This window comes from Vombatus ursinus, unplaced genomic scaffold (assembly GCF_900497805.2).
Source record: "Vombatus ursinus unplaced genomic scaffold, bare-nosed wombat genome assembly UNPS02014801.1, whole genome shotgun sequence".
Classification (NCBI taxonomy): Eukaryota; Metazoa; Chordata; class Mammalia; order Diprotodontia; family Vombatidae; genus Vombatus; species Vombatus ursinus.
The window spans coordinates 10,246,249-10,270,861 of NW_020954579.1; the positions used below are offsets into that span (position 1 = coordinate 10,246,249).

Sequence of the window (24,613 nt, forward strand, 5' to 3'; positions counted from 1 at the left end):
GACACAGTTATTCAGTTGTTTTTCAGTTGTGTTTGACTCTTTGTGACTCCATTTGGAGTTTCTTGGCAAAGATACTTTGGTGGTTTTCCATTTCCTTCTCAAACTCATTTTACAGATAAGGAAACTGAGTCAAACAGGGTTAAGTGACTTGCCCAGGATCACACAACTAGGAAGTGTCTGAGGTCAGATCTGAACTCATAAAGATGATTCTTCTTCACTCCAGGCCTGGCACTTTATCCCCTATGTCACCTAGCTGCCCTTGGTACACAGAGGTTGCTAAATGCTTGTTGATTGTTGACTAACTGGATGTTCTCTTCAATGATGTGTAGACCACAACCCATCCATGACTGCCCTTACTGTGCAACTTTGATCCATTTCCTCCCATAAATTTCCCAATGGGTTTATCCAATGTGGAAGGAACCTTCCTTGAGTGGAGAGCTGGCTAAGCTTTTGAGTGCTTAAAGATCTAATTTAAGAGGTTCTGTAAAGTTGTGGAGCTTGTTGCAATAAGAATTATGTCAAATCAGAACATCTGGAGGTAACGATCTATAGAGGGAGGATTCCTCCACTCTTCAATTTAGGCTCTGAGCTGGATCTCTTCCCTGAGAGTGATGAATGAATACCTTTGGAGACCACATAGACTCCTTGTATAGCATATGCCTCCCTTGATAGGAATGTTCAGATCACTGGACAAAGTTCTTTCTGTTGTTGTATCTTCAAGCAATCTTACATAATTTTGATGCATGTATGGTAGTCATTGTTGAAGGAGAAACTTTAAGGCAGAGTTTTACTCTCATGTACCAAATGCTTTCTGTTTTTAATTACTATGCTGTAGGAAATGATGAATATGATAAATTTAGAGAAACACGGAAAGATCTATATGAACTGCTGCAAAGTGAAATAATCAGAGCCAGGAAAAAAAAATATACACAATAACTACAACCATGTAAACAGAAAGACCAAAAAAAAAAAAATCAAAACTGAATGTGACAAAATTACAAATAGGATCAAGCAGGACCAAAGAGACCCTAATCATTCTCCTTTGAAGAGGTGGAAAGTATACAAGTATGTACATTGCACCTATTTTCAGAATTTTTTTTCTGATGCACTGATTAGTTTCTGCTGATTTTTTTCTTTTTGTCTTTAAGATGTTATTTGTTACATGGGATGGTTCTTGGTGACAGAGAAGAGGGGAGGTACTAGGGGAAATTATGGTACATAAAACAAATAAAAACATAAACAACTTTATTTAAAAAAAATAAGCAACAAGCACAGTAAGATCTTGTGTTCCTCTATATTTTTGATCAACTGTGTGGTGGTAATAATGTAGTCTTCTGTGGAACATCTTTTATCTCTGGAAAGGTAAATGTCATTCAAGGGCCACAGGATAAGTAAGAGGGGGACAAAACAGCATGGCAAACACTCATGTTAGAAAACCCAGCAATCAGGGGAGGAAGATGTGGCAGGATTTGTGATAGAGAAGGCAAAGAAAGTCAAAGTCTGACATAATCTGTATTTCAGGGAAGCAGATTTCGAAAACTGCAGAGAAAGGATAGGAAGGGTTCCATGGGCTAATATTCTACAGGGGAAGTCAGGAGGGATAAGAAGAAAAATGATATTTTAAAGATAAACAATTCCACTGAGGAGTAAAGAGTAGAGCTGCATAAGAACAATGTGGAAACACAGGGAAATCATCAACCAATTCAGGTTTTTAAGACTTGTACCGAAGTTAGAAGCAAGAGCAGGTTAAGAATAAATACAAAATGCGACAGCTATACAAGAATACTATTAGGAATGTTTAAACTCATAATGAACTGAGGCTGATAAAAAGAAAGGTAAATTCCTTGTATTCTTGGACTAGACCCAAAGAAGGAAACAGAAGAACGGGATCCTACTTATCCGCCCTCTAAATCCTTTGAGGTAGACTTTTCTATAACCTAGGGTGCATGTCAGGACTATGCCTAGACTTCTCATCTATTACAAATTCTAGAATAAAACAGTCACTCCTCCCTAGGCTTCCCATCATTTCTAACCCAGCAGCTAGCTATTCCCTGTTAGTGAGGATAAGATCCAGAATAGAATTTCCTTTTGAGATTTCCTCTGCCTTTTGACTTTGATACTAGTCTACTCTATCTTTGTAGAGTGCTTTAGGAGATAACTGGATAATCAAAGTCCCTCATTACTATTATACCATGTCTCTATACCAGGCTTGTGGTATTTTCTCAAATCCTCACTTATTTCCTCTTTCTCTCCCTCTGTAGTATACTCCAATGACGAAATGGCTTCAATTTTACTTAATTGTTTTCAGTTGTTACAAAGATTACATTTCAAAGTGGGGTAGGAGACTATGAGCAGAAATGATTGTGATTCAAAAACAAAAGGTATCAATAAAATTTATATTAACAATACCTCTACACTTAACCCCAATTGCCTCACCAAAACAAACAAACAAAAAAAACCAATAAAAATGGGACAATATGTCTTATGTCTGTTAAAATCATAAAGGCGTGACCAGGGATACGACTTTATTTAATGATCATTAATTAATCATTTACCATCATCTCCTCTGCTTGGTTTTGACTCCATGAACATTTTGCTTCCCCCAGGATAAACCCAACACCTGGAATCTCATCATCTTGAAAAGTAACTCAGCATCTTCAGTTGCCTTTCCTCTATTTCTGGAAAACTGAGCAATGAATTCCCCCTAAGGCATCTCTTTAGAGAGGATTCAAATTTTTCCACGTATTTTCATTTACCAACAGCAGCTCTACTTAGTCTCTTTGCTAGAAACACTCTCCTACCTCTTACAGCTTCCTTAGTGTATTGTCTTCCCTTAGTAAAATCTCTTCCAGTTCTAAAGTTATACTGCAATGATCTAGTATAGCAACTGCAGATAAATAGTGATTTGGGCTTAGAACTGAATAGGAAATCAAATTAGACTGCATACAGTTTTCAATGATCCCAATTTGCTTGCTGACACACACACAAAAAACTTAAAAAAAATTTTCTACTGCATTTACAAAATTTCCATTTATAAATATATATTTCCCTGCTTTCCTCTTGTTACTAAGAATAAAAACAAAAGGAGAAAACAGTTTAGCAAAAGTAACCAATGCATCAACTAAGTCTGAGGATATGATATGATATGGATAGTTCCCCTTCTTTGCAGGGGGAGGGATTTCTCATCTCTTCTCTGGGACCAAGATTGGTCATTAAAATTTTGCAGCACTTGGCTTTTTTTTTTCTTTTTTCATTTACATTTTTGTAGTCATTGTATATATAATATTCTTGGTTTTGCTTATTATTTCTGAACTCTGCATGAGTTCAGATAAGGCTTCTCATGCTTTTCTAAACTTTTCATGTTCACTGTTTCTTATGGCACAGTAATATTCTGTTACATTAATGTACCACAAACTGTTTTATCATTCCTTAATCAATAGTCACATACTTTATATACAATCTTTGTAAAAGCCCATATTTTTTGCAACAATATTCTAGTAATGCTTTATGCCTGCAAATCACAGTACACGGTGAACTTATCTTAGGAAAACCAAATTCCTAAGTCACCCAAAGGGCAATGGAAGTAGGCTGCATGAAGTATATTACTAAAGATGACCTAATGATTACTAATGATTCAATGAGAATCAATGAAAAAGACAACAGTGAGAATGTGTGTGTGTGTAAATGGAAAAAGAAATGTATACAGAATGCCACATTGGTACCCTCAGAGATATTAGAAAAAGCAAAGGAAGGCCCCAGGGGGATCAGTGGATCCAGATTATACAAGATGACAAGAAGATGGAAAGTACTAACATCAATGAAATATGAACCTTGCTGAGAAGGAGATAAACACATTGATGTTCTATGTATGAGGCAATAAACGATACTGTATAGTGGAAAGAAAGCATTTTCATAATGCATAAGGTAACCCTAATTATACTATTTTATACTACTGGGTGATTTGGAGTTTAACCTCTGTCCTGTTTGAAATGATTAATTTAACTTTTCAAGACAACTGAATGGATGTTAGAATATACCTGAGATATTTCTTTATGATCATGGTAAATATATCAAGCACATTTCATATGCTTAAGAAGCCAACACTCTGGATCACAAGCCTTTAAAAGAATGCATTGTCTCAATATGGAATTTAGCTAACACTAGCAAGTATATTTAATGAGATGCCTCATTACAATGAATTCTTGGGAGCAATGCTATTAGAACACAGGTGAGCAAGGCTCAGAATATGAACTTAATGACTACATCTATAATCTGAGGACAAGCCTTGCTAAGGTTGGAGGCATTCATCATCACAGAATGATGGCCACAGTAACTGCTGAAGACCATCTCCTAAAGTCATTTTTAATGGAAGAAGTATTTTGCCAATAAAATCTTTGATCCTTCAAATAAGTAATTAACAATTACACTGTTGCACTGGGTTTGTAAATGAGCAAGGGCCCAGGTAGCTTAAGAAATAGAAAAAAAATTTCACCAAATGAAAATAATTTGGCAGAAAGTTGGTGAAGAAAGGCTAACTACACTTTATGTATTTTTTGTAAGGGAATTGTTCATACTTTTTAATTTGATTTATTTTTGTTCATAAAATCATTAAGCAAATTGCCGATGGTCAGATGATCAGTATGTGCCGGAGGGAAGACTTGACCCTTCAGGTCTTCCTTGCTCTGAGGTCAGTTCTCTATCCACTAAGCCAAGCTGCCTCTCAAATAAATAAAGGTAGATAATTACGGGAACAAATAGATAGTAAAACCATAATAATTGGGGACCTCAACATGACCTTGGTAGACTTAGGGAAATCTAAAAAAAAGAGAAACAAGTCAATTACTTCATTAAAATTTTGGTTAGAAAAAAGGTATCAACAATAAAGGGTTCAAATGAAGAAAGAATCTAAATTAAATGGAGAAAAAGTAACTCAATCATAAACAATTGATAGGTCAAAAAAAATCATAGAAACAATAGATAATTTCATCCAAGAAAATACCAACCATAAGATAATGTGCTGAGATGAAGCCAAAGTAAGTTCTTAAGGAAAAATATATCACTAAACACTTTCATCAGCAAAATAAAGAAGAAAACAGATCAATGAAATGGGTATGCATGTAGAAAAAAATCAGAAAGGCAACAAATCAAAAAACTTCAACAAACACAAAAACAATTCTGAAAACCAAAGAAGAGATTAAAATTGACAGAAAAAAAAAGAGCCATTAAAAAAAAAGAGGGAAAGGAAAGGGTACCTAACGAAATAAACTATTAGTTAATTCAGTATTTTCTAAAAATTAGAAAACCAAATTAGAAACTATTTTACCCAATTATATGCCAACAAGGCTGACAGATTAATACTTACAAAAATATAAAATATGCATATTAACAAAATAAGAAATAGGGAATTAAAACAACCCAGTCTCAGAAAAAGAAACTGTGTAACTCATCAAGGAATTCTCAACCAAAATTATTCCAGACCCAGATGTATTTACAAATGAATTCTATCAAAAAAAGAAAATTCCAGTATTACGTAAGCTGAGTGCAATGATAGGGAAAGAAGGGATCCTATAAAATTCCTTCTATAAGACAAATACAGTCCTTATACATAAAATAAGGAGAGATAAAGCACTTTCTCCTTAGCTCCACTACGGGATCACTAAGTCCTAGTTGGATATTTTAAATAGGATGTCTCACAGGCATCTCATACCCAACACAGTCAAGCATGTTATGCTTTTTCCAGTCACCCAGGTTTGGAACTTTGGAGTCATGATAATAGCTAGCATTTATAGCTTTACAATTTGCAAAACACTATATAAATATAGTGGTTGATTCTCACAACAACACTGGGAGGTTAAGTGCTATTATCCCCATTTTAAAAATGAAGAAACTGAGGCATAGAGAAAGGTTAGGTGACTTGCCCAGGGTCATCCAGCTATTAAGTGCCTGAGGCTGCATTTGATACAGGACTTCCTGACTCCAGGTCCAATGTTCTATTCCATGTACCAACTAGCAGCCTCTGTAACTAGTCTTCCTCTATATCTCCTGCTTTCTCCCCCATATCTAAATCAGTCACCAAATCATGCCAATTCTTCTTTCACAACCTTTCCTATCTACCCCCCTCTCTATCCACAATCATTATTCTGGTTCAGGCTCTCATTGCCTCTGGCCAGCCTCCTAATTGGTCTTTCTGATTCAGATATCTACCTTCTCTAATCCATCCTCCCCACAGTCGCCAAAGTGATTTTCCTAAAGCATAGGTCTGATTCATATAGTACATTCAATCCCCTACTCAGTAAACTCCCCCATTATCCTTAATGTCAAATATGAACTCTTCAATTTGGCATTTAAAATCCTCTATATAACTTGGCCCCAACATACCTTTCTAACTTTTACGCATTACTCATATTCACTAATTCTATGGTCTAGAAAAATTGACCTTTTTGTTGTTCCTCACTTGTAACATTCAATGCTACTCAGGATAACCTGATCACTTGAAATCTCATCACCATGCTGCTTGACTCAGTTTTTGATACCTACTACTCTCAACTCCTTCAGCTGCTTTTCCTCTTTGATTGGAGGGCTGGAGCAATCAATTCCTCTCAAGCTGCAGATCTGAACTTTCCAGGTAACTCTCCATTTTTCACCAGCAGCATTGCTTGGCCTTTAAGGGACATTATGCCCCTTGGTGCCCTGTCTCCCTTTGCTTTTCAGCTTCCTTTTGTGTGCTGTCTTTTCCCATTAGATTGTAAGCTCCTTGAGGACAGGGGCTGTCTTTTTTGTTATTTGTATCTCGAGCACTTAGCACAGTGTCTGGCAAATAGTAGGTGCTTAATAAATATTTATTGAATTTCCTTTCCTGATTCCCACCAAGCTGCTGGAGCCTCTCTTCAAAAATTACTTCATATTGTGTATATGTTTTGTATATTTATATGTATACGTACTGTTCACCCAACAGAATTTAAGCTCCTTGAGGACAGGGAACTTTTAAAGAATATGTTTCCCTGGAACCTAACCTTAATGCCTGGTTGGCCTTGGGCAAGATTCTTGCCTTCTCTGGGCCTCACTTTCCTCATCCATGAAATAAGGGCTCTAGATTAGATTATCTCTGAGATCCTTCACAGCTGTAAAGTTCTAACATTGTAAGCATATTCTGAATTTCCTCGTGGGTATTAGCTTCTTTGTGGTACGTTGTCAGGAAAGCCAACTATCTTTAACCAACTAAGAAGGCAAACTGTGGAGATATCAAAGAAACTCTCTCCAAGATACCAAGAGATAAAAACATTATATTATCTTAAAAGTTTATTGAGTGCCTGTAATATATAGGCTGGGCTCAATCATCTGAGAGGTCAGATTCAGAATTACAAAGTTCTAGGAATACAGATATGCTCAATGATACCTGGCCATGATTAATCCAGACTCTGTTACTAATTTACCGTGGACAAGTCACAACCTCTTTGAGCCTTAGTTCCCAAAACTATAAAACAAAGGGATTGGACTAGATGATCTTTAAGGTCCTTCCTAGATCTAAATGTTCAATTTCATGATCTAGGCTGGACAGGCATAGGACTTTATAGAAGACAGGCTTTGAACCTCCCAACTATGATGGGAGAACTGAATTCTAAATTCTGTAATACCATTTCCTGCTCCCCTTACCCACCCCCCCCAACTCTCTCCTTCTTCTACCACACTAAGACAATCAAATTATCCTAGGATTGGCAGAAACTTTGTAAGCTCAGAAGGTCTGAAGGCCCTGGGACCAATGAGAGGAACAGTCTGATGTGGCAGTTACAAATGCAGGTTGCTGGCAAGAGGTTTCTACACTGAAAAGGACAGCCAATGGAAAGAAGAGGAGTGACCCAATTCTAACCACATAACCATTAAACAAGTACTAGGAGTGTTTGGACAATGAAGTGCCAAGGTGAAATGACAAGTGTCCAATTTTTTAGTCTTGAAAAACTGCTTTGTGTTCTGACGAGGCTTAAATATTAACCTTTCAACTGATTGTTCCAGTAGATAAAAGGTACTGAATTTTGTTCTATAGTTCTGTTAATGTAACTCTTTGGACTTTGCCACCATGCTTCAACAGCCTTCTTCCCCTGTAACTCTGTGATTTAAAGGTATAAAGGCAAAGTCCAGACTCCTTATTAGACTGGTCTTGCAAGCCTTTACAGTGTCCCTTTGCCACAAATTATGATAGAGTGAAAAGTATACTGGCCTTGGAGTTAGAAGACCTGGGTTTGAATCTCCAGGTGTAACACTGGGTATGTCACTGAGCTTTGTTAAATTTTAGTTTCCTCACCTATAAATTGGAGATAGTAATGTTTTGAGAGCTAAATACCTACTGTGGTATCTTTGCAGCATTTGACACTGTTGAACACGTTGAATACTGTTGATGGTGACATTGTTCTCGTGGTTCTTTTCCTACCTGCTTGACCACTCTGCTCAGATTCTGTTGGATCATCCTATCATGACCACTAAATACATGTACTGTCAAGACTGTGTCTTGGACTCTTCTTTCGCTACTCTACAACCTCTCACTTGGAGAGTTCATCAGCTTCTATGGGTTCAAGTGTCATCACTATGAATATGACTCACGGGTCTATATATTAAGGCACCACATTCCTGTCTTCATGCCTCGGCCCTTTATCTCCTTAGGACTTTCAGCTTCTCTCAAGGCTCAGTTCAAGTGCCATCTTGTACAAGAAGCTTTGCATAATCCTCTAGCTACCAACACCTTCCTCATTCCAAATTATCTTCTATCTCTTTGGATATACATGTATATGCACAAGTTGTTCTCCCCTGACTAGAATGTAGTTACTTGAGGGCAGGGACTATTTCACTTTTGTCTTTGTATTACGTGCCTAGCACAGAATGCTTGCTGATTAAAAATTATGAGAAAAGTGCTTTCCACAGCTTAAAATGAAATATAAGTTTGAGATAAGTGATGGCAATATTACTCTTAAAGGTCTTAGTCTTAGTTGATAAAAATATAGTCACATTCGCACACTTATTATTAAATGTATAGCCAAATCTTCAAGGTTAAGCACACCCTATTATACCCTACAGCCTCCCTTTTGTGTGATTCCATATTTCCCTTCTCTTTCCAAATCCCTAATGTGGTACATTTCTGGCAAATGAAATATATGATGTTGCATAAAATAATGCAAAACACAGAAAAATTCAGTAAATCTCAAAACAATGGACCATGTAATGCTCTTCTTACCAATCAATGTGCATTTGTAACATTCAAAAATACTGCACTAACTCTGATGAAATTTTCTTCATCTCTCTCTTCTGCTGAAATACGCTTTCCCTCTTAAAATTGCTTAGCTTTCTTCTATAATATTCCCCAGATTAACCTGCTCTCCACATTCTGATCTCCAAACAAAGTTATAATTAGTTAAATACTTGCTTATATGTTTTGGTTATGTATTTTCTTAAGATTTTCTTTTCTCCCATATATTTGGTCCTTAAGGGTGAGTGCTGTCTGCTTAATTTGTATTTCCAGAGAGCACCTAATACATGGCATCTTAGATTTGCTCTTTATGAAAGTTAGTTTTGTTTATGAAAGTCTTATTTCAGGATTACAGCTCCAGCTTTTACCTTTCCTATTAAGAAGTAAACGAGAGATTCTTTGGGAACAATCTGTTTCAATTCTTCAAGTTCCTGTAAAGCAGACTGAAAGAGAGAAAACACAATTAAGTCTCAGAATAATAGATAAAATGCTACAAGTTCTGAACAAAAAAAAATTACTGTTTTATAGATTTTTAAAACCATCTTAAAAATTATCTCCAGGTGTACTTCAGTATTTTTCAGTTCTGGCTGGCAACTATGAAAACAAAATGCACACACTAATAAAAGCCAAAGAAAAAGTAAAGTGCTCACCTGAAAAACAATATTAACAAAAGAGAAAATAAATCTTTGGTTCATCATTTTAGGTTAAGATCCTACTGAAAACTACTAATAGTCCTGGTCTAATCCTGGTCTAATACTATGAATATTCTTCCTCTGTAACAAAGGCAAGTCCTTTCAATATTCCCCTACCCCAAACTTAAATTAGCCTCATATTCTATCTTTAAAGTAAAAAGGAAAGTGATAGTTTCCCTGCAGATTTTCTTTTAAAGTTGTCATTTTTAAAACTGTATCTTGGAGGTTGTATTGAATATACTACCACTCTTTCTTCTTTTTCTTTTTTTTCTTTTTTTGGCTAGGCAATGGGGTTAAGTGACTTGCCCAGGGTCACACAGCTAGTTAAGTGTTATGTGTCTGAGGCTGGATTTGAACTCAGGTCCTCCTGAATCCAGGGCTGGTGCTCTATCCACTGTGCCATCTAGCTGCACCCAGTCTTTCTAATATACAAATACATATTAACATTAAACTACTGTGAAGGGAAAAACAAGAAAATTAAACAAAAATTTTATATCTAAAGAGCTTTACAGTGAAAAAGTGAACAAAAAGTTGAAAGATGGAACTGTGTTTTTATTTATAGATGAGAAAACACCAATGAAAGGCAATGGCCAAAGACAGTGAAGATGTCAAATGGGTAAATAAAGGTGTCAGTGAATGGGGAAGCCTGGTTCTGGAAGGCAGCAGTAAGTCTAGTAAAGTACCTTATACAAACTATGTACTCAAATACTTATTGAATGAATGAATGAATACAACGAAAAAGTGATACTATTTTTTATATACATTCTTGAAAAAATTTTTAGTTTTTTCCCTCTTTTTAAAGTTTAGAAAATAAGGCACCCCCTCCCTCTTTCAGAGGATCTATATTTATATATTGATGATATGCATACTCCAAATGTTTAAGAACATTAATCTTAAGAAAATAAAATGAAGCATCCCTTGGCTTTTACAGATTTTAAAATTATGATTACAGACAACAAGGTCATTTAAAACTAAGAGCTGATGAGCTCTGTGCACTCTACTTTTTGAAGTGTTCTTAGGGACAAGGATGAGGACAGGACTGGCCTGGGATTTCATTGGTGTAGGGAACTCCAGGGTGAGGTTGCCAACTAGGTAAGCACCATCTCTGGAACTTATAATCAAACTGGCCCAGGGTAACATGGTAAGTGTCAAAGGTCACAGAGCCTCCAAAGCCGACTCTATCCACTACATCAAGTTAGAGAGGCACTTGATAAGCGTTTATCGAACTGAATGATCAGTTAGTTGTTTAAAATTATTTATGTTGTTTTGTGTGTATGTGCTACAAGAAGAACAACAAGTCAATGCATCTCTAATCCTTTTCCTCTTTCTAACTACTAATTGGTGTTGAGACAATGAAACCAAAGGGAAGTATGGGCTCCGTGCATGTGTGCAAAGGGATGGACAAGACTGATTTACAGGATTGTTCAGGAACAACTGTCTTGCTTCCTTTATACCACACAAGGAAGTAGAATATTTGAATGTGAGGCTTTGGAGATATAAAGAATGAAAATTAAAAGAAGAATGTGCTAGATACACGTCTCTTGATAATAACAGTAGTCAAACCTCATTAGATAAAGGACTACTGAAATTATTATAAGACATCTGATACCTTCATATTTTAAAGGACTTTTCAACAAGAGGCCTAATCAAAACAACACAACACTTCAGAAATAATGAGGGTTTTCCTTCTTCTACATTAGACTTAAAAATTTGTTTAAACTCTAGAAGCACACATTTGAATGTACATAAAAGATATATGGCATTGAAGAATATCCAATAGCAAGGCCAAACTATCATATTCTAGTTATTAAATAACAGGAATGCCACAGCTTCTTTGACATAAATCTCTTCTGGCACAGTCTCAAATTCTGTTCTTGTAAGTATGATAATTTGAAATGAAAGCATATTTTTTGAGAAATATAGGTATTTGGTTAGAGTAAATTTTATAGATTTCAAGTTTTGCAATTGAATGACCTGAAATAAGTCATTTGCTCTCAAATATATACATCTATTATAATAAGGATACCATCATTTCAATGATCTGTGGATAAAGGAGAATACTATTATTGATGAAATGTTCTAGGTTTGGGGAAATATTCTATTGTTTTTCAATATACTCAGCTAAAAATATATTTACAATAGATATTAAGGATATTAAAATATATTTACAATATATTTAAAATATATTTACAATAGATATTATAGATATTTTACTTAAGCACTTGGAGTATCATTGTTTATCAACACCATGCATCATCACAATAATTATTATATATGGCACTTTATATTTTACAAAGTGCTTTCTTCTTAACGAACTTGTGAGATCAGTAGTGTATTAGGAAATTGAGGAAACTGATGAGGAAACTGAGGTTCAGAGAGGCTATCTGACTTGACCATAATCACAAAACTCATAAGTGGCCAAAAAAAAAAAAGGTTTCCAGGTCTTTTTCCATTATATTGTATTGCTTCTACAATAGATCACTTAAGTTCTTGTGAAATTCTGGTTCTACTGTTCTAAGAAAATTTTATCTTTAATATTCAATTTAAGAGTATTACTAGTAGGTTTGGCTTATAAAAGAAAATGTTTTAAGAACCATCAAAACATCAAAAAACAAAATGAAAATACTCAGGCAATTACTCCCCCTAGTGGTCAGTAAAATGACAGAATTATTGACTGAAAAAGTAGAGAGCTTAAAATTTTCATGAAATGAAGCGGCTAAACTTTGAGTAGGATATTACAGGGACCAACAACTTTTAACTGAAAGATCAGGCTGAGGTCTACTACTCCTGGGTCCTCCATCTTGGGTTTACTTGACAGTTTCCAATCAAGAGGCTAATCTGTTTTCCAAGCCTCAGGTTGATACAGGGGCATATTGCCAGGCAAAATACATTTTCATGACATATAGCTAAATCATAAGTGAATGAAGGGCTGGAGACACAGTTAAGTTAGAGGCTATTGCCTCTAAATGGCCATATGGCCACTGCTACCACCACTGTCAGGACACTACACCTGACCAGAAATTTCTGGAAAAAATTTTTAAGGGCTGATTTAATCTATGATATATTCATACCTGGTATATTATCTCTTATGATGTTTCTCATGCACAATAAATTTAAATCAAATCCCTCTACTGGCATAATTGCAAAAGAAAGAAGCCATTTTCTTGAGAAAATAGAAATCCTCACTGAAGCATAAACTGAATAATAGTAACAGAAATAAGATGACATGAGACCAAAAAATATGGTAGATTACAGTGTCAAAAATGTCAAAGAGGAAAGTATAAGGGAAAGCCTAAAGTAGAAAAGTAATACTTAGATTTCTGAGAAAGGATCAAAATTAAGCAGAGAGAGATAGCAGGACTAGCAAGTGTCTATTACTGTCCAAAGATGGTATCAAAAGAGGAATAGGAGAGCAGCATAATAGCTAGACAAGTTAGAGAGATGCTGACTCCATTAAAGTCTTCATCCTTGCCTTGTCATAGCAAAGAAACAACCTAGAATTCTCAAATGCTATGCCAGCTGAGCACAAATTCCAGCAGGTCCTACTAAGCTTGATCACAGGTTCAGTTACAAACTGACCAGCCAAAATGTAGGTAGGTTTATCACCAGAGTTGGCCAACAAATGGTGATTATTTTTGATCAGAGCAACTCATGAAATTATCCACTAAGGAGTACAAGAATTGTAGTCTACATCAGTGGAAGTCTACAAGTAGTCTACAGATAAAATCATAGGTTCTTGTGATGTGACACTCAAATGTCTTTATGTAGAAAATTCTTTTTAGGAACATTTAATGTTGTGTGACAAGATAAAAACCAATGGGACAAGAACGGGCAAGAAACAAACTTCTAGGAAGAAAGATTCAATTAAAATGGAAGTTTCTGGCTCCTTTTCTTTCTATGCACTAAGAGTTTTCAGTAAGAAACTAATCTGAATTCCTTTGGTTCTCTGTCTCAACTTCTGGCTGCTTATGACAGACTGAATCAAGAAAAAAATCAACTGCATTATTTTATGTAAGTCTCTTCTCAATTTTCTTCTGTTCTCTTCCTCCTCCCTCCTTCTTCACCCACTTCTCTCCTCATTACAATTTCTTCTATCAATTTTTACCCTACACTTTAGCTCCTCCTTCCAATAGAAGAGAATAAAACTGGAGAAAAGGCATATTCTATTGTTACTTATGCATTTATTTCAATGCTTAAATGTCTAGTTCACATCTACCTTACCTGATTTAAGAAGGTTAGTACCTCAAAGGCAAAACAATCTGTTCTATCAACTTATAAATATCTGTGGGTGCTCCAAAGAGTGAAACATTAAAAATGAAGTAAAAAGAAGTATAGAAATGTCATTTATGTAACAAAATGTCCAATATTAAGTACTGAAAAAAATGGTAATCCTACAGTTCAGAAAGAAGCCAAAGTCTAACTTAGACTTTGAGACTATAAAAAGAAAACAAGACTCAAATTACAGAAAGTCCAGGCTAGAAAACAATAACCATCCAGAGGAAGACCCCATATACCAACTAACTAATCAGTCAATCAACATTTATACTAACTTTTATACAATATTTTATACTAACTGTTGCCTAATTTACCTTATATTTTTCATTGGCAAATAAAACCGAGGCTCTGTGGAATTTGCATAGAGGGTTCTTGGGATCAATAATAATAGCTTTGTTTAAGGTGTCCAAAGCCTTTTCAGATTTTTTTAGTGCGTGCTGAACCTATAAGAAATATTAAGAGAATAAAGTTTTACGCTCTTTCAATTTTCCAAAAGGAAATATAGTATAATGTAGTGTTGAACCAAATCTATTATAAAAAAAATGAACACCCTCCCACACACACACAACCAAGGTAGTTAAATGGAGCCATCTTTATTATTTGGTCAGACTGTTTAGATGTTTTCACTGGCCACTCACAGAATTTCTAAGTAGTGAGATTGTACCTGCATCAAAGATTATGGTTGTGCTTGCTGGGCAAGCATCTGATATAATCTATGCAAAAAAGTGATACTCTTGTTTTCTCTTCACAATTCAAAAACCCAAATTTTAGAGAGATCAGTAATAATACTAATTAATACCTTTCTCCTCTAAAATAATGAATATGAAATTATGTATATATAAAACATTATTTGGTGTGCAACAATTTTTCCAAAATAAAAATAAGCATAATTTCTTTGATTCTGCTCTAATATGTCTAGTGTCACCTTTACCATATTCCCAGATTCCTACCAGCAATTATGGGTTCTGGTCCAAAATGTTACATGGCTAAATGATTTTAGGAAATGCCAAGGTAAATGAATACTTATCTAGCATTATCATCCAGATAATTTGTTAAAAAGAACAAAAATGGTTCACATTTATGTAGTATTTTTCCATTTACAAAACATGCTTTCTTCAAAATTCCGCGAGTTAGAAATATTATTATCCATTTTTTAAGGTGAAAAAAATAAACTTGGAGAGATTGAATCAATGATCAAAAGATAACAGCACAGTTCGCAAAATTCATTTCTATGTTTCTGGCTATATACTGTCACACTCCTTCTAAAGATGTCAGAATGGGACGAACGTTGGTGTGAGGCTTAACCAAAACAAAAACACCAATAATGAGAAATAGAAAGCATGAAAGTATTGCCTACTTCTGATTGTTAAGCCACTGTCTATGCAATGATTCTAGGAAATATTGTTTTTTATCAGGTACACAAACTGTGCTACACAGAAAGTTAAGACCAGAATTACAGAAATTGAGAGTTGAAAGGGTCCTTGGAAGCCAGCTAATCTAACTTAAAACCAAAAGGAATCTCCTATAAAATATCCAAAAAGTGGTCATCCAGTCTCTCCTGAAAGAACTCCAATGAAGTAGGAAACTATTATCTCTTGAAGCAGCCCATCTTACTTTTAGATAGCTTCAATTGTTTGGAAGTTTTCCTGATCCTAAATACTAGGTGTTTAAAACACATAAGCAGCCTACCCTTGGCTTCATGAAGTTTCTGTTGTAAATGTATTATTTGGCATTTCGTGTTTCCTTATTCTACAGTAACTTGTTGAGGAGTTAGCAGATTTCTGTATCGCCCTTAGAATTTGCACAGTGCTCTGCACAGAGCAGCCACTAAATAAGGGTTTGTTTAGTTGAATTTGTTTAAATGAATTTCCATATTTTTGGGGGGGAAGGGGGGGAAAGAATAGCATTTTTTACTCAGATAATATGTATTAAAAAACAAAACAAAACAAACAAACAAAAAAAGACATGCCTCTCAGGATAAGCTGATCACCTGAAATCACCTGCTGATTCAATTTTTGATACAACACCCTCAGCTGCCTCTTCCTCTGATTAGAGGGCTGAAGGGTAGAGCATTAAATTCCTCCCAAATCCTTCCTTTAAAGAGGGCTCAGAACTGAACTTTCCAGATAACTCCATTTTTTAGCAGCAGCTGTTTGGTTTTGACTCTTTGGAACATCATCCCTGCCCCCCAGCCACCCCAGCTTCCTTTTGCATCGTCTTTGCAGGTGCTTAATAAATGTGTACTGAATTGGTTTAAAACAGAAAGCTACTTACAACTCCAATATGACAAAGAAGAACTGAACTTTGAGGGTTTATATCAAGTGCTTTTTGGAAATGCATTTCTGCAAGGCTGAATTTTTCTTGTTTGTAATAAATCATTCCCAACCCATACCTGCAAGTACAAAAGAAAGCGTTATTTCAGTTCAACTGCTAGGAATTTTTAGATGCTAATCTTGCTGAAGATGTAACCAAAATTCATACCCTGGGACTTCAATGAAAAGGAATTAGTCAGTGACAAAACATTGGTGATCTCGTAGTGAGGTGAAAAGCAAACTAGTAAGGTGGGTAGCTAACTACTTTTAGAAACATGTAATATTAATAGAGTCCATGCAGTTAGGTACTTATCTTCAAAATTTTATGAAAAATAAAAAATGCAGAACTTTAGAAAATATTTTAACAAGGAAGCAATATAGTAGCTTACATGTTAAATGTGTTGGAAATCTACTCTATGTTTTTGCTTTCCATAGCAATGTAGTTACATGACTATATCAGGTAAACAGTATTTGTATTTAAAAACAACACAAAAATACATTTAATATGATTGTTCATGTATAGCCTATATACTGATTACTTGCCATCTTGGGGAGTGGGAAGGGAGGGAAGGAGAAAAAAATCTGGAACTCAAAGTCTTATAAAAGTGAATGTTGAAGAACAACACAAAACATCTAAGATCAGCTATCTTACGTATTTAAGACCAAATGGAAAGATAAAATTGAACTAATTATAAAACCCAACAGAAAGAAATGGATTTAAAGCTTTATATATTACTGAGCAATTTTCAATATTATCAAATTACAATCACTTATTAACAAAATCTTATTTAACTGAATTACATCAACACCTCTCCCCTTATCACTTAGTCTTTTAACTCAATCAGGCAAAACCGTAAGTAGTTGGCTGACAAATACAGTGCTGAGGGAAGGAGAGAAAAACAAAAACCTTTCTTATATTTGTAAGAAATAAGACTGGAAAGAATTGTTTCCCCAAGGAATATCAAAGAAAGTGGATGCTATAGAAATAAATAAAAATTAAATGTCATTTGGCTGGAACCACATCAGGAATATTTTTCAATATAGCTGAGCTGCCATTTATCCAGTTGGTGAATTACCTAAGCCCCTTGCTCCCTTCCAGTTTTCTTCTTACCTTTCAACTATTGGTCATTCTAATGCTTTAATAAAAATGGAAATAACAAATTAGTTGTTATTAGTTATTAGCAGCCCTCATTAGGACACTTGGTATGGATAAAAGTTAAAATGAAAATTTGATGTTTTCTCTAATAGTTTTATGATTAGGCTCAGCTAAGGTTTAATTTTATGTGTGTTTCATATAAAAAACAATTTGGCTAAACATTTAACCACCACCAAGTGTTGTTGCATGTAAGACCTTTGATGGGTAATAGTTTACTACATTAAAGCAACTTTCAGAAATAATACAACAGAAAACTTTCTGAAATATCAACATTGTAATTAAGATGTTTTAATATTTACTTACCATGCATTATAATGTCTAGGATTGACTCTGATTGCATTTCTAAAACAGGCTAATGCTTTATCTAGTTCTTCAGTTAACACGAATTCATGCCCCAACAGTGTATAGGCATAAGCGTAATTTGGATCAACTTGGATAGCTCTCTGGAAGAATTTAATCGCGATATCATGCTCCCTTTGCAAACTGAAACAGTTTCCTGCAGCACACCAGGCCTAATGAAACATAATAAAATATATCTAAGACATGTGTTTACATAACAAAAATACCTAAACTCACAAAAATCCTAAACTCTTTTTATATCATAGAGCTAATTCAATTTGTCAGTCTGAATGGTATTCTTTATTCTAGCGCATCAGTGTAAGAGTGTACTGTCACTATACTTTGCAGATACTACTGAATTATAAAAATGAAAGAAGGGAAGAACAACTAGCTATAAAGACTTAGTAAGTGTTCATGAATGAATGAGTGAATGAGTGTTTCAACTAAACATGTTCTGTTTCATGAAACATCTCATTAACAGCAATAATATTCCAGTCAATTCTCTTGATTAATAATGAGATTACCTGCCTTGTAATTTACTGATTTTATGGGGTTTCATCTCAACAATTTACATTCAATTCAACAGCACCCACTATGTGCACGGCACTCCGCTACTCACTATTGTGGCACATTTGGATCTTGGCATGGGTGCATGGAAATGACTGTAAGATTCAGAGCTGGAAGGAAGTTTAAGCAACCGCCCCTTCCATTTTACAAAGAGGAGACTGAGGCCTAGGGAAATTAAATCATTTGCCCATACTCACGCAGACAGAATTAGCAGAGCTAGGATTTCAGTTTGTACGTGGGCGGGAACAACAGGAAATGGTTACTGCCATCCCATTGTCGTTCCCCCTCCCCCAATCTCTGTAGGGACCGTCAAGATTTGACTCTACATATAAAAGTGTTAACATCAACATGCCTCAGGTGAATTTTTATCCATGTCAGTTAAGTCCTTTGAAAGAACTGAAAGAGCAACATCTTTTTGAAGATGCCAAAGTGTTGTTGAATAGATCTCCAGGCCTTCTACTCGGTAATTTTCAATCCGTCTCACTTCTGAGAATATTCGTTCTGCCTGAAATAGGAATGGAAACTAGTCAGAAAGAACAAAACAGAACACCTCAGTGCATACAGATCACACTGCCTGCACTGCTCTAAAGGCACTGTCATGTACAAGCTTTGTATGTGTACTTCTTACTTCCCAGGCTAGATGATAAGATCTGATGGAAGGAAAAACATCTTAACTCACCCTTGTATCCCCCCTCAGAGTGCTTGGCACAGCATAGTGCACAAAAGAGGCATTCAATAAGTATTCATTGAATGAAGTACAGGAACTACCAAAAAGTCAGAGCTCCCTATCAGTCTGAAGATCATCCACTCCACTATTATGAGTCCCAGAAATTTGACATTTTTTCCCCTGAAGTCCAAGATTTCAAGTAACATAAAGATACCCCTAAATTCCTACTTTAGTCATCCTTTCTAAGATCCCAGTAGACCAGGACATCCTTAGTTCAACTGTCAAAAATATATTCCTAAACCATAAACCTGTCCATGTTACTTTACTGCTCAAAAATCTCCTGAGATTGTTGCCTATAAGAAAAATACTTCTTAGCCTGACATTCAGTACATTGCACAATGTCCTTTTCTATACTTATTTCACATTACTCTCCTTCATATACTCCCTGTTCAAATTGTATTATTTGTTTTTAACAACAATAAAAGCATTTATAAAGTGTTTAAGATTTGCAAAGGGGCAGCTAGGTGGCGCAGTGGATAGGGTGCCAGACCTGGAGTCAGAACGACTCATCTTCCTGAGTTCAAATCTGGCCTCAAACACTTCCTAGCTGTGTGACCCTGTGCAAGTCACTTAACCTTGTTTGCCTCACTTTCCTCATCTGTAAAATGAGCTGGAGAAGGAAATGAAAAACCACTCCAGTATCTTTGTCAAGAAAACCTCAAATGGGGTCATGAAGAGTTGGACACAACTGAAAAGGACTAAACAACACATACATGTATAGCCTCATTTATATAATGAGTTGGTTGATCCTAAATGCTCTCTAAAGGTTTTTTCTAGTTCTAAATGCTATGGTCCTATATATAAGGTCAAGACTCAAAGCTTGCTCTCTATGCTTTGCTATGGTACAATATGTTCTCTGAGCATATTTATCTAGCAATACTGCTTTTACCTCTAAATAAAAATTATGTGAACATCCATTAATAAATATAGCAAATTTGGCAATTTGACTATTAGTTGTAAATGTTCTATGTTTAAAAATAAATCAATTAGTATTGTTACCACACAAAATCTTTTTGGGAGGAAGAGAAATTATGTTTTTGGTGCATTGTTCACTTTGATTAAATAATGCTCTTTCTTCCATCAAAACTGATAAGAAAAAGGGGGAAGGGGGAAAAATATAACAATAAAAATCTTGATGATTATTTTTTCATGCTATGTATCTAACATGCAAAACTTATTCTTATATACCAGAAATTCACTCTAATAATCAAGTTTGCATAAAGCACTTTGGATATCTCCTGTATTCCCATGGTTTCAGCAGTCCTTTACAGGGGGCAGAAGTCATTTAACTTCTCTGGGTCTGAGGATATTAGTACTTCTGCTTTCTACCTCACTTGGCTGTAAAGAAAAGTGCTTTATAAATCTTAAAGTACTATATAAATATTAGTTATAATAGACTACCCTGGAAATGTGTAAATTTTCCATCTTTGCCTTGTACAATCCCAAAAGAGATAAACTTATCTACTTTTCAAAATAAGGAAGAACAGTTTCCCTTAAGTTATAAAGAAGGAGAAAAATCATAATACTATTGCAGTGACATTATATTCTAAATATTTTAGCCTTATCCAGGGATTAAACTGGAAATTTTCACTATCTCTGTCTGTCTGTATGCGTTGTTTGTACATATGTGTTTCTATACCCACCTGCATATATTCTGACAGTTCAAAGTATGCTCTTCCAATCTGGCACAGGACCCAACCAGTGTTATAGTGGTGAGAAGGGAGGTGGCTCAGTATGTTTATCGCTTCTTTGCAGTTATAGGAACACAAAGCTAAGTAACCTTTCCCCATATCACGAAGAAGGCTCATCAAACCTTCTAGGAGAAAACAATACAGTAAATAAAGTAAAAGAGCACAGCAGAACAGTATAGTACATGAATATAGCTACTATGTCCTGAAAAGTCTCATGGTCTTCTAAGGAAAAGGTAGGCAGGTGGCTCAGTAGATAGAGAACTGGGTCTGGAATCAGGAAGACCTGAGTTCAAATTCAACCTCAGACACTTACTAGCTGTGTGACCGTAGGCAAGTCACTTAACCTGTTTGCCTTAATCCACTGGAGAAGGAAATGGCAAACCATTTCAGTATCTCTGACAAAAAAACCCCCTGGACAGTATTAATGAGCCATGATCCATGGGGTCACAAAGAGTTGAACACAAATGAATGATTGAACAACAACTTCTAAAGAAAGGGTAGTAATGGAAGACATTAGGGCATCTGAATGAAAGTAGCGTAAATAATCTAAAATGACAAGTGAATCTACTTGAAGCAAATGTAAAGACATTATAAAAGACTTAAAACAGACCTGCTGCTGCTTTCTGAATAGTGAAAGCTTGGATCTGTGGTGTTACGGTGGATATTTTTCCTTCTGAAATGATAGAAGAGTCCAATTTTGTAATTTCCAGGCTATCATTTATGTTTGGTTGAGTTATTCCTCCTTTATTAGTCTTGCTTTTTGTTTTCCTGTTTGGAATTTTAGGTGGAAACTTCATTTTTAACTTTTTACTATTCTCCTGCAAAAAGAGGAAAAAAAAGACTTTTGGGACACCCTATAGATATCCCAGATAACTGGAATATAAACAGATGTGCATATTTGAACAAGCTAAATATTGTCTTCCATGAGATAAATGGCACTAGCTATCAACTTCTTCCTAGGACTGTCACTGCTTTTTGTGATACATGGGATTTTACATAAATTTCCCCTTAGGAAATAAGCTTTTTCACAAGGAATATATTCTTTAATCACTAATTTTAAATGCAACAACAGGCAGACTGACAAATCAAAGTCATTATAATCAGTCAACAGAAGTATAGTTGCTGGTGGCACGTACATATATGCTTTAATTTATCAAAAGAAGAAAAAAAGCATATGAAATACTACATGGGTACTTGAAGGCTAATGAACTAATTGCCAATATTAAGTGACCTTCATTAAGAACCATACAATGTTTCCCCATCCATAGGATGACTTAATAAGGGACCCACAAGGCTTGTCACAGATAGTTTTTAAGACCAGGCATGGCAGTGCACACAGGTGGTATTGGGAGAGGATGGTAGAACTCTTGAGTTTGGGAGCTGAGCTATAGTTGCACTAAAGCCAATAAGGTGTCTACACTAAGTCTGGCACTAATATGACCAGGCCCCCGGAGTTGGGGATCATCTGGCTGTTTAAGGAGGAACAAACTGGCTCAGGTTAGAAACACAGAGCAGGTAAAAGCTTCCATATTAGGATTGGCATCAGGCCTGTGAGTAGCAGCTTCAATTCCAGTCTGGGCAAGATAGGGAAACCTAGTCTCAAAAACAAAAACAAAACAAAACAAAACCAACAATAACCAAAAAACCCACAGAAAGAGTGATAAATAGTTTTGAATACCTAGAATGATTTTAACTTCCAAAATGATCACTTAAAGAAGTAACTATCTACTAGAGATGGAGGACTCAATGAACAAAAATTCTGCAGTAGAGTAAGCATTAAATCAGTTACCTTGGTTGTAGAGCTGTCACTAGTAAAAAGTCGTGAACTTCTTCGAGGCAGTGCATTGGGTGGAGCAGCAATAGTGGGGCTCAATACCTGAGGTGTTGTACTATTAAAAAAAAGGTTTATTAAAGAAATGATATACTTTTAAAAATTCATCTTAAAAGTTAAAATGCTAATTACTGTTTCAACTCAAGAGATACTAAGAAAATCAGATGTGAACTCAAGAGGTTATGACTTTGGCTTTTTTTCCTATTTCTGTGAAAGTGCAACATTTAAATTTTGTATGTTACAGTAACACTGCTGGGCACAGCAACCTTGTATTTGAAATTGCTATTCTAAACCTCATAACATGCACTAAGACTCTAGGGCAACAAACTCATTCATAATCCATTTTATCTTAATATTTATCTTCAGTATATAGTAAGACTAAGGCAGTAGGAAAACAGCTGCGCCAAGAATACATTCTGAAATTGTTGCTAACATAAACACTAATTTTAACATGTATATCACCTCCTCAAAAGAATTCTTCAAACCACACCAATGCATCACCACAAGGCTTTTTGTGCTTAAGAAAATAGAACTTTTATAGCCCACTAGACTAGGAGTCAGAAGACCATGCCAAGTTCACAAGCCAGCAAAGCTTGGGGTAAGTCACTTAACTGCTCTGAGCCCCCGTTTCCTCATCTGTAAAATGGAGATGCCTCACAGGGTTGTTGTGAGGATCAAATGAAATAATATATGTGAAAGAGCTTTGAAAACTACAAAGTGTTAGACAAAAGTGAGTATATCAAACTCCAAATTACGCAGGGAATTAATGCCTTTGTAAAAAAAAACACCACTGAACACAACAAACATTCATGCCTTGAGTACCCTTCCTTATGAGGCTCTATGCTATGTGCTAGGGACACAAGGATGAAAAAGGACACAATTCCTGCTCTCCAAAGAGCTTACAATCTAGTATATTGTATGTATGTGTGTGGTGGGGATGGAGAGTTGAGGTGGGAAGAGAAAGGAAGGACAAGACACATACATAAATACCTAAATGTCTATGTTAGAGAAATACATAGGAAAAGTAAGAGTGGTATGAGAAGAAATGAGGAATCACTTCTAACTAAAAGTATAAGGGAAGGATTCACAGAAGAGGTGGCAACGTGAAGGAAGAAAAGGGTTTTGGAAGGAGGAGGTGGGGAGCAGGGAGCAAATTTTCATTAAAGACCCATTGGAAGACAGTGGTCTGGTACTATGACAACATGATGGCAACATTCAGCCTATGGAAGAAACTGGTTGTGGCTACAAATCTCTCATAAATAGACCACTGGTAAGTGCCCAGGGGCACCAGATACCAGATAAGTGGGGGAATATGTAGAAGGAAAGGTGGAAGAGTTATCTCTACTCCTTTTGGAAAAATAGAAACAACAGGAAAGAGATCATCTTCCTCCCTATCCCATTAACTTGTCCTTGGGAATCAGGAGCGTCAGAGAAAGTAGCAGAAGCCTAGAACAGATTAGGGGTAGGTGAAAAGTATCCCTGTTCAAAAATAGTTTCCCTATGTCATCATCTGATTGGCTATTTGTTTGGGTTGACAAATTTCCCTTTAAAATGCAGATATCCATTGGCAAGATTAAACCTATTAGTCAGTCATCCTCAATAATAAATGATAATGTTTTAAATCAGACCTCCAATCAGAAAAAAATCTTTCTGAAAGCCTCTGAAGGCTAGAGGGAAATTCTGGGAGACATATGATTTTAGGGAAGGGATAGGAGGAAAGCAGCTTTTTTAAAAGGAAACAGTCTGGGAAGACAGGTCCTGAAAAGGCTATTTGTGGAAAGGGATGCA

The 24,613-nt window shown here is 35.7% G+C and overlaps 1 protein-coding gene across 5 annotated transcripts in view; it reads right to left on the bottom strand.

The window, feature by feature from the left end:
* CDC27 (cell division cycle 27) overlaps window positions 1-24,613 on the bottom strand; it is a 104,467-nt gene that overhangs the window by 7,249 nt on the left and 72,605 nt on the right. For 3 of the 5 annotated variants that reach the window (XM_027873126.1, XM_027873124.1, XM_027873128.1), the window contains 8 exons: window positions 22,784-22,883; window positions 21,605-21,812; window positions 20,947-21,119; window positions 18,929-19,081; window positions 17,974-18,182; window positions 16,477-16,594; window positions 14,517-14,645; window positions 9,604-9,678 (listed from right to left, as the gene is read on the bottom strand). In XM_027873126.1, the coding sequence (XP_027728927.1) occupies window positions 9,604-9,678; window positions 14,517-14,645; window positions 16,477-16,594; window positions 17,974-18,182; window positions 18,929-19,081; window positions 20,947-21,119; window positions 21,605-21,812; window positions 22,784-22,883 (1,165 nt within the window). The remainder of the gene's footprint in view (window positions 1-9,603; window positions 9,679-14,516; window positions 14,646-16,476; window positions 16,595-17,973; window positions 18,183-18,928; window positions 19,082-20,946; window positions 21,120-21,604; window positions 21,813-22,783; window positions 22,884-24,613) is intronic. The other 2 variants (XM_027873127.1, XM_027873125.1) reach the window with 1 other exon arrangement.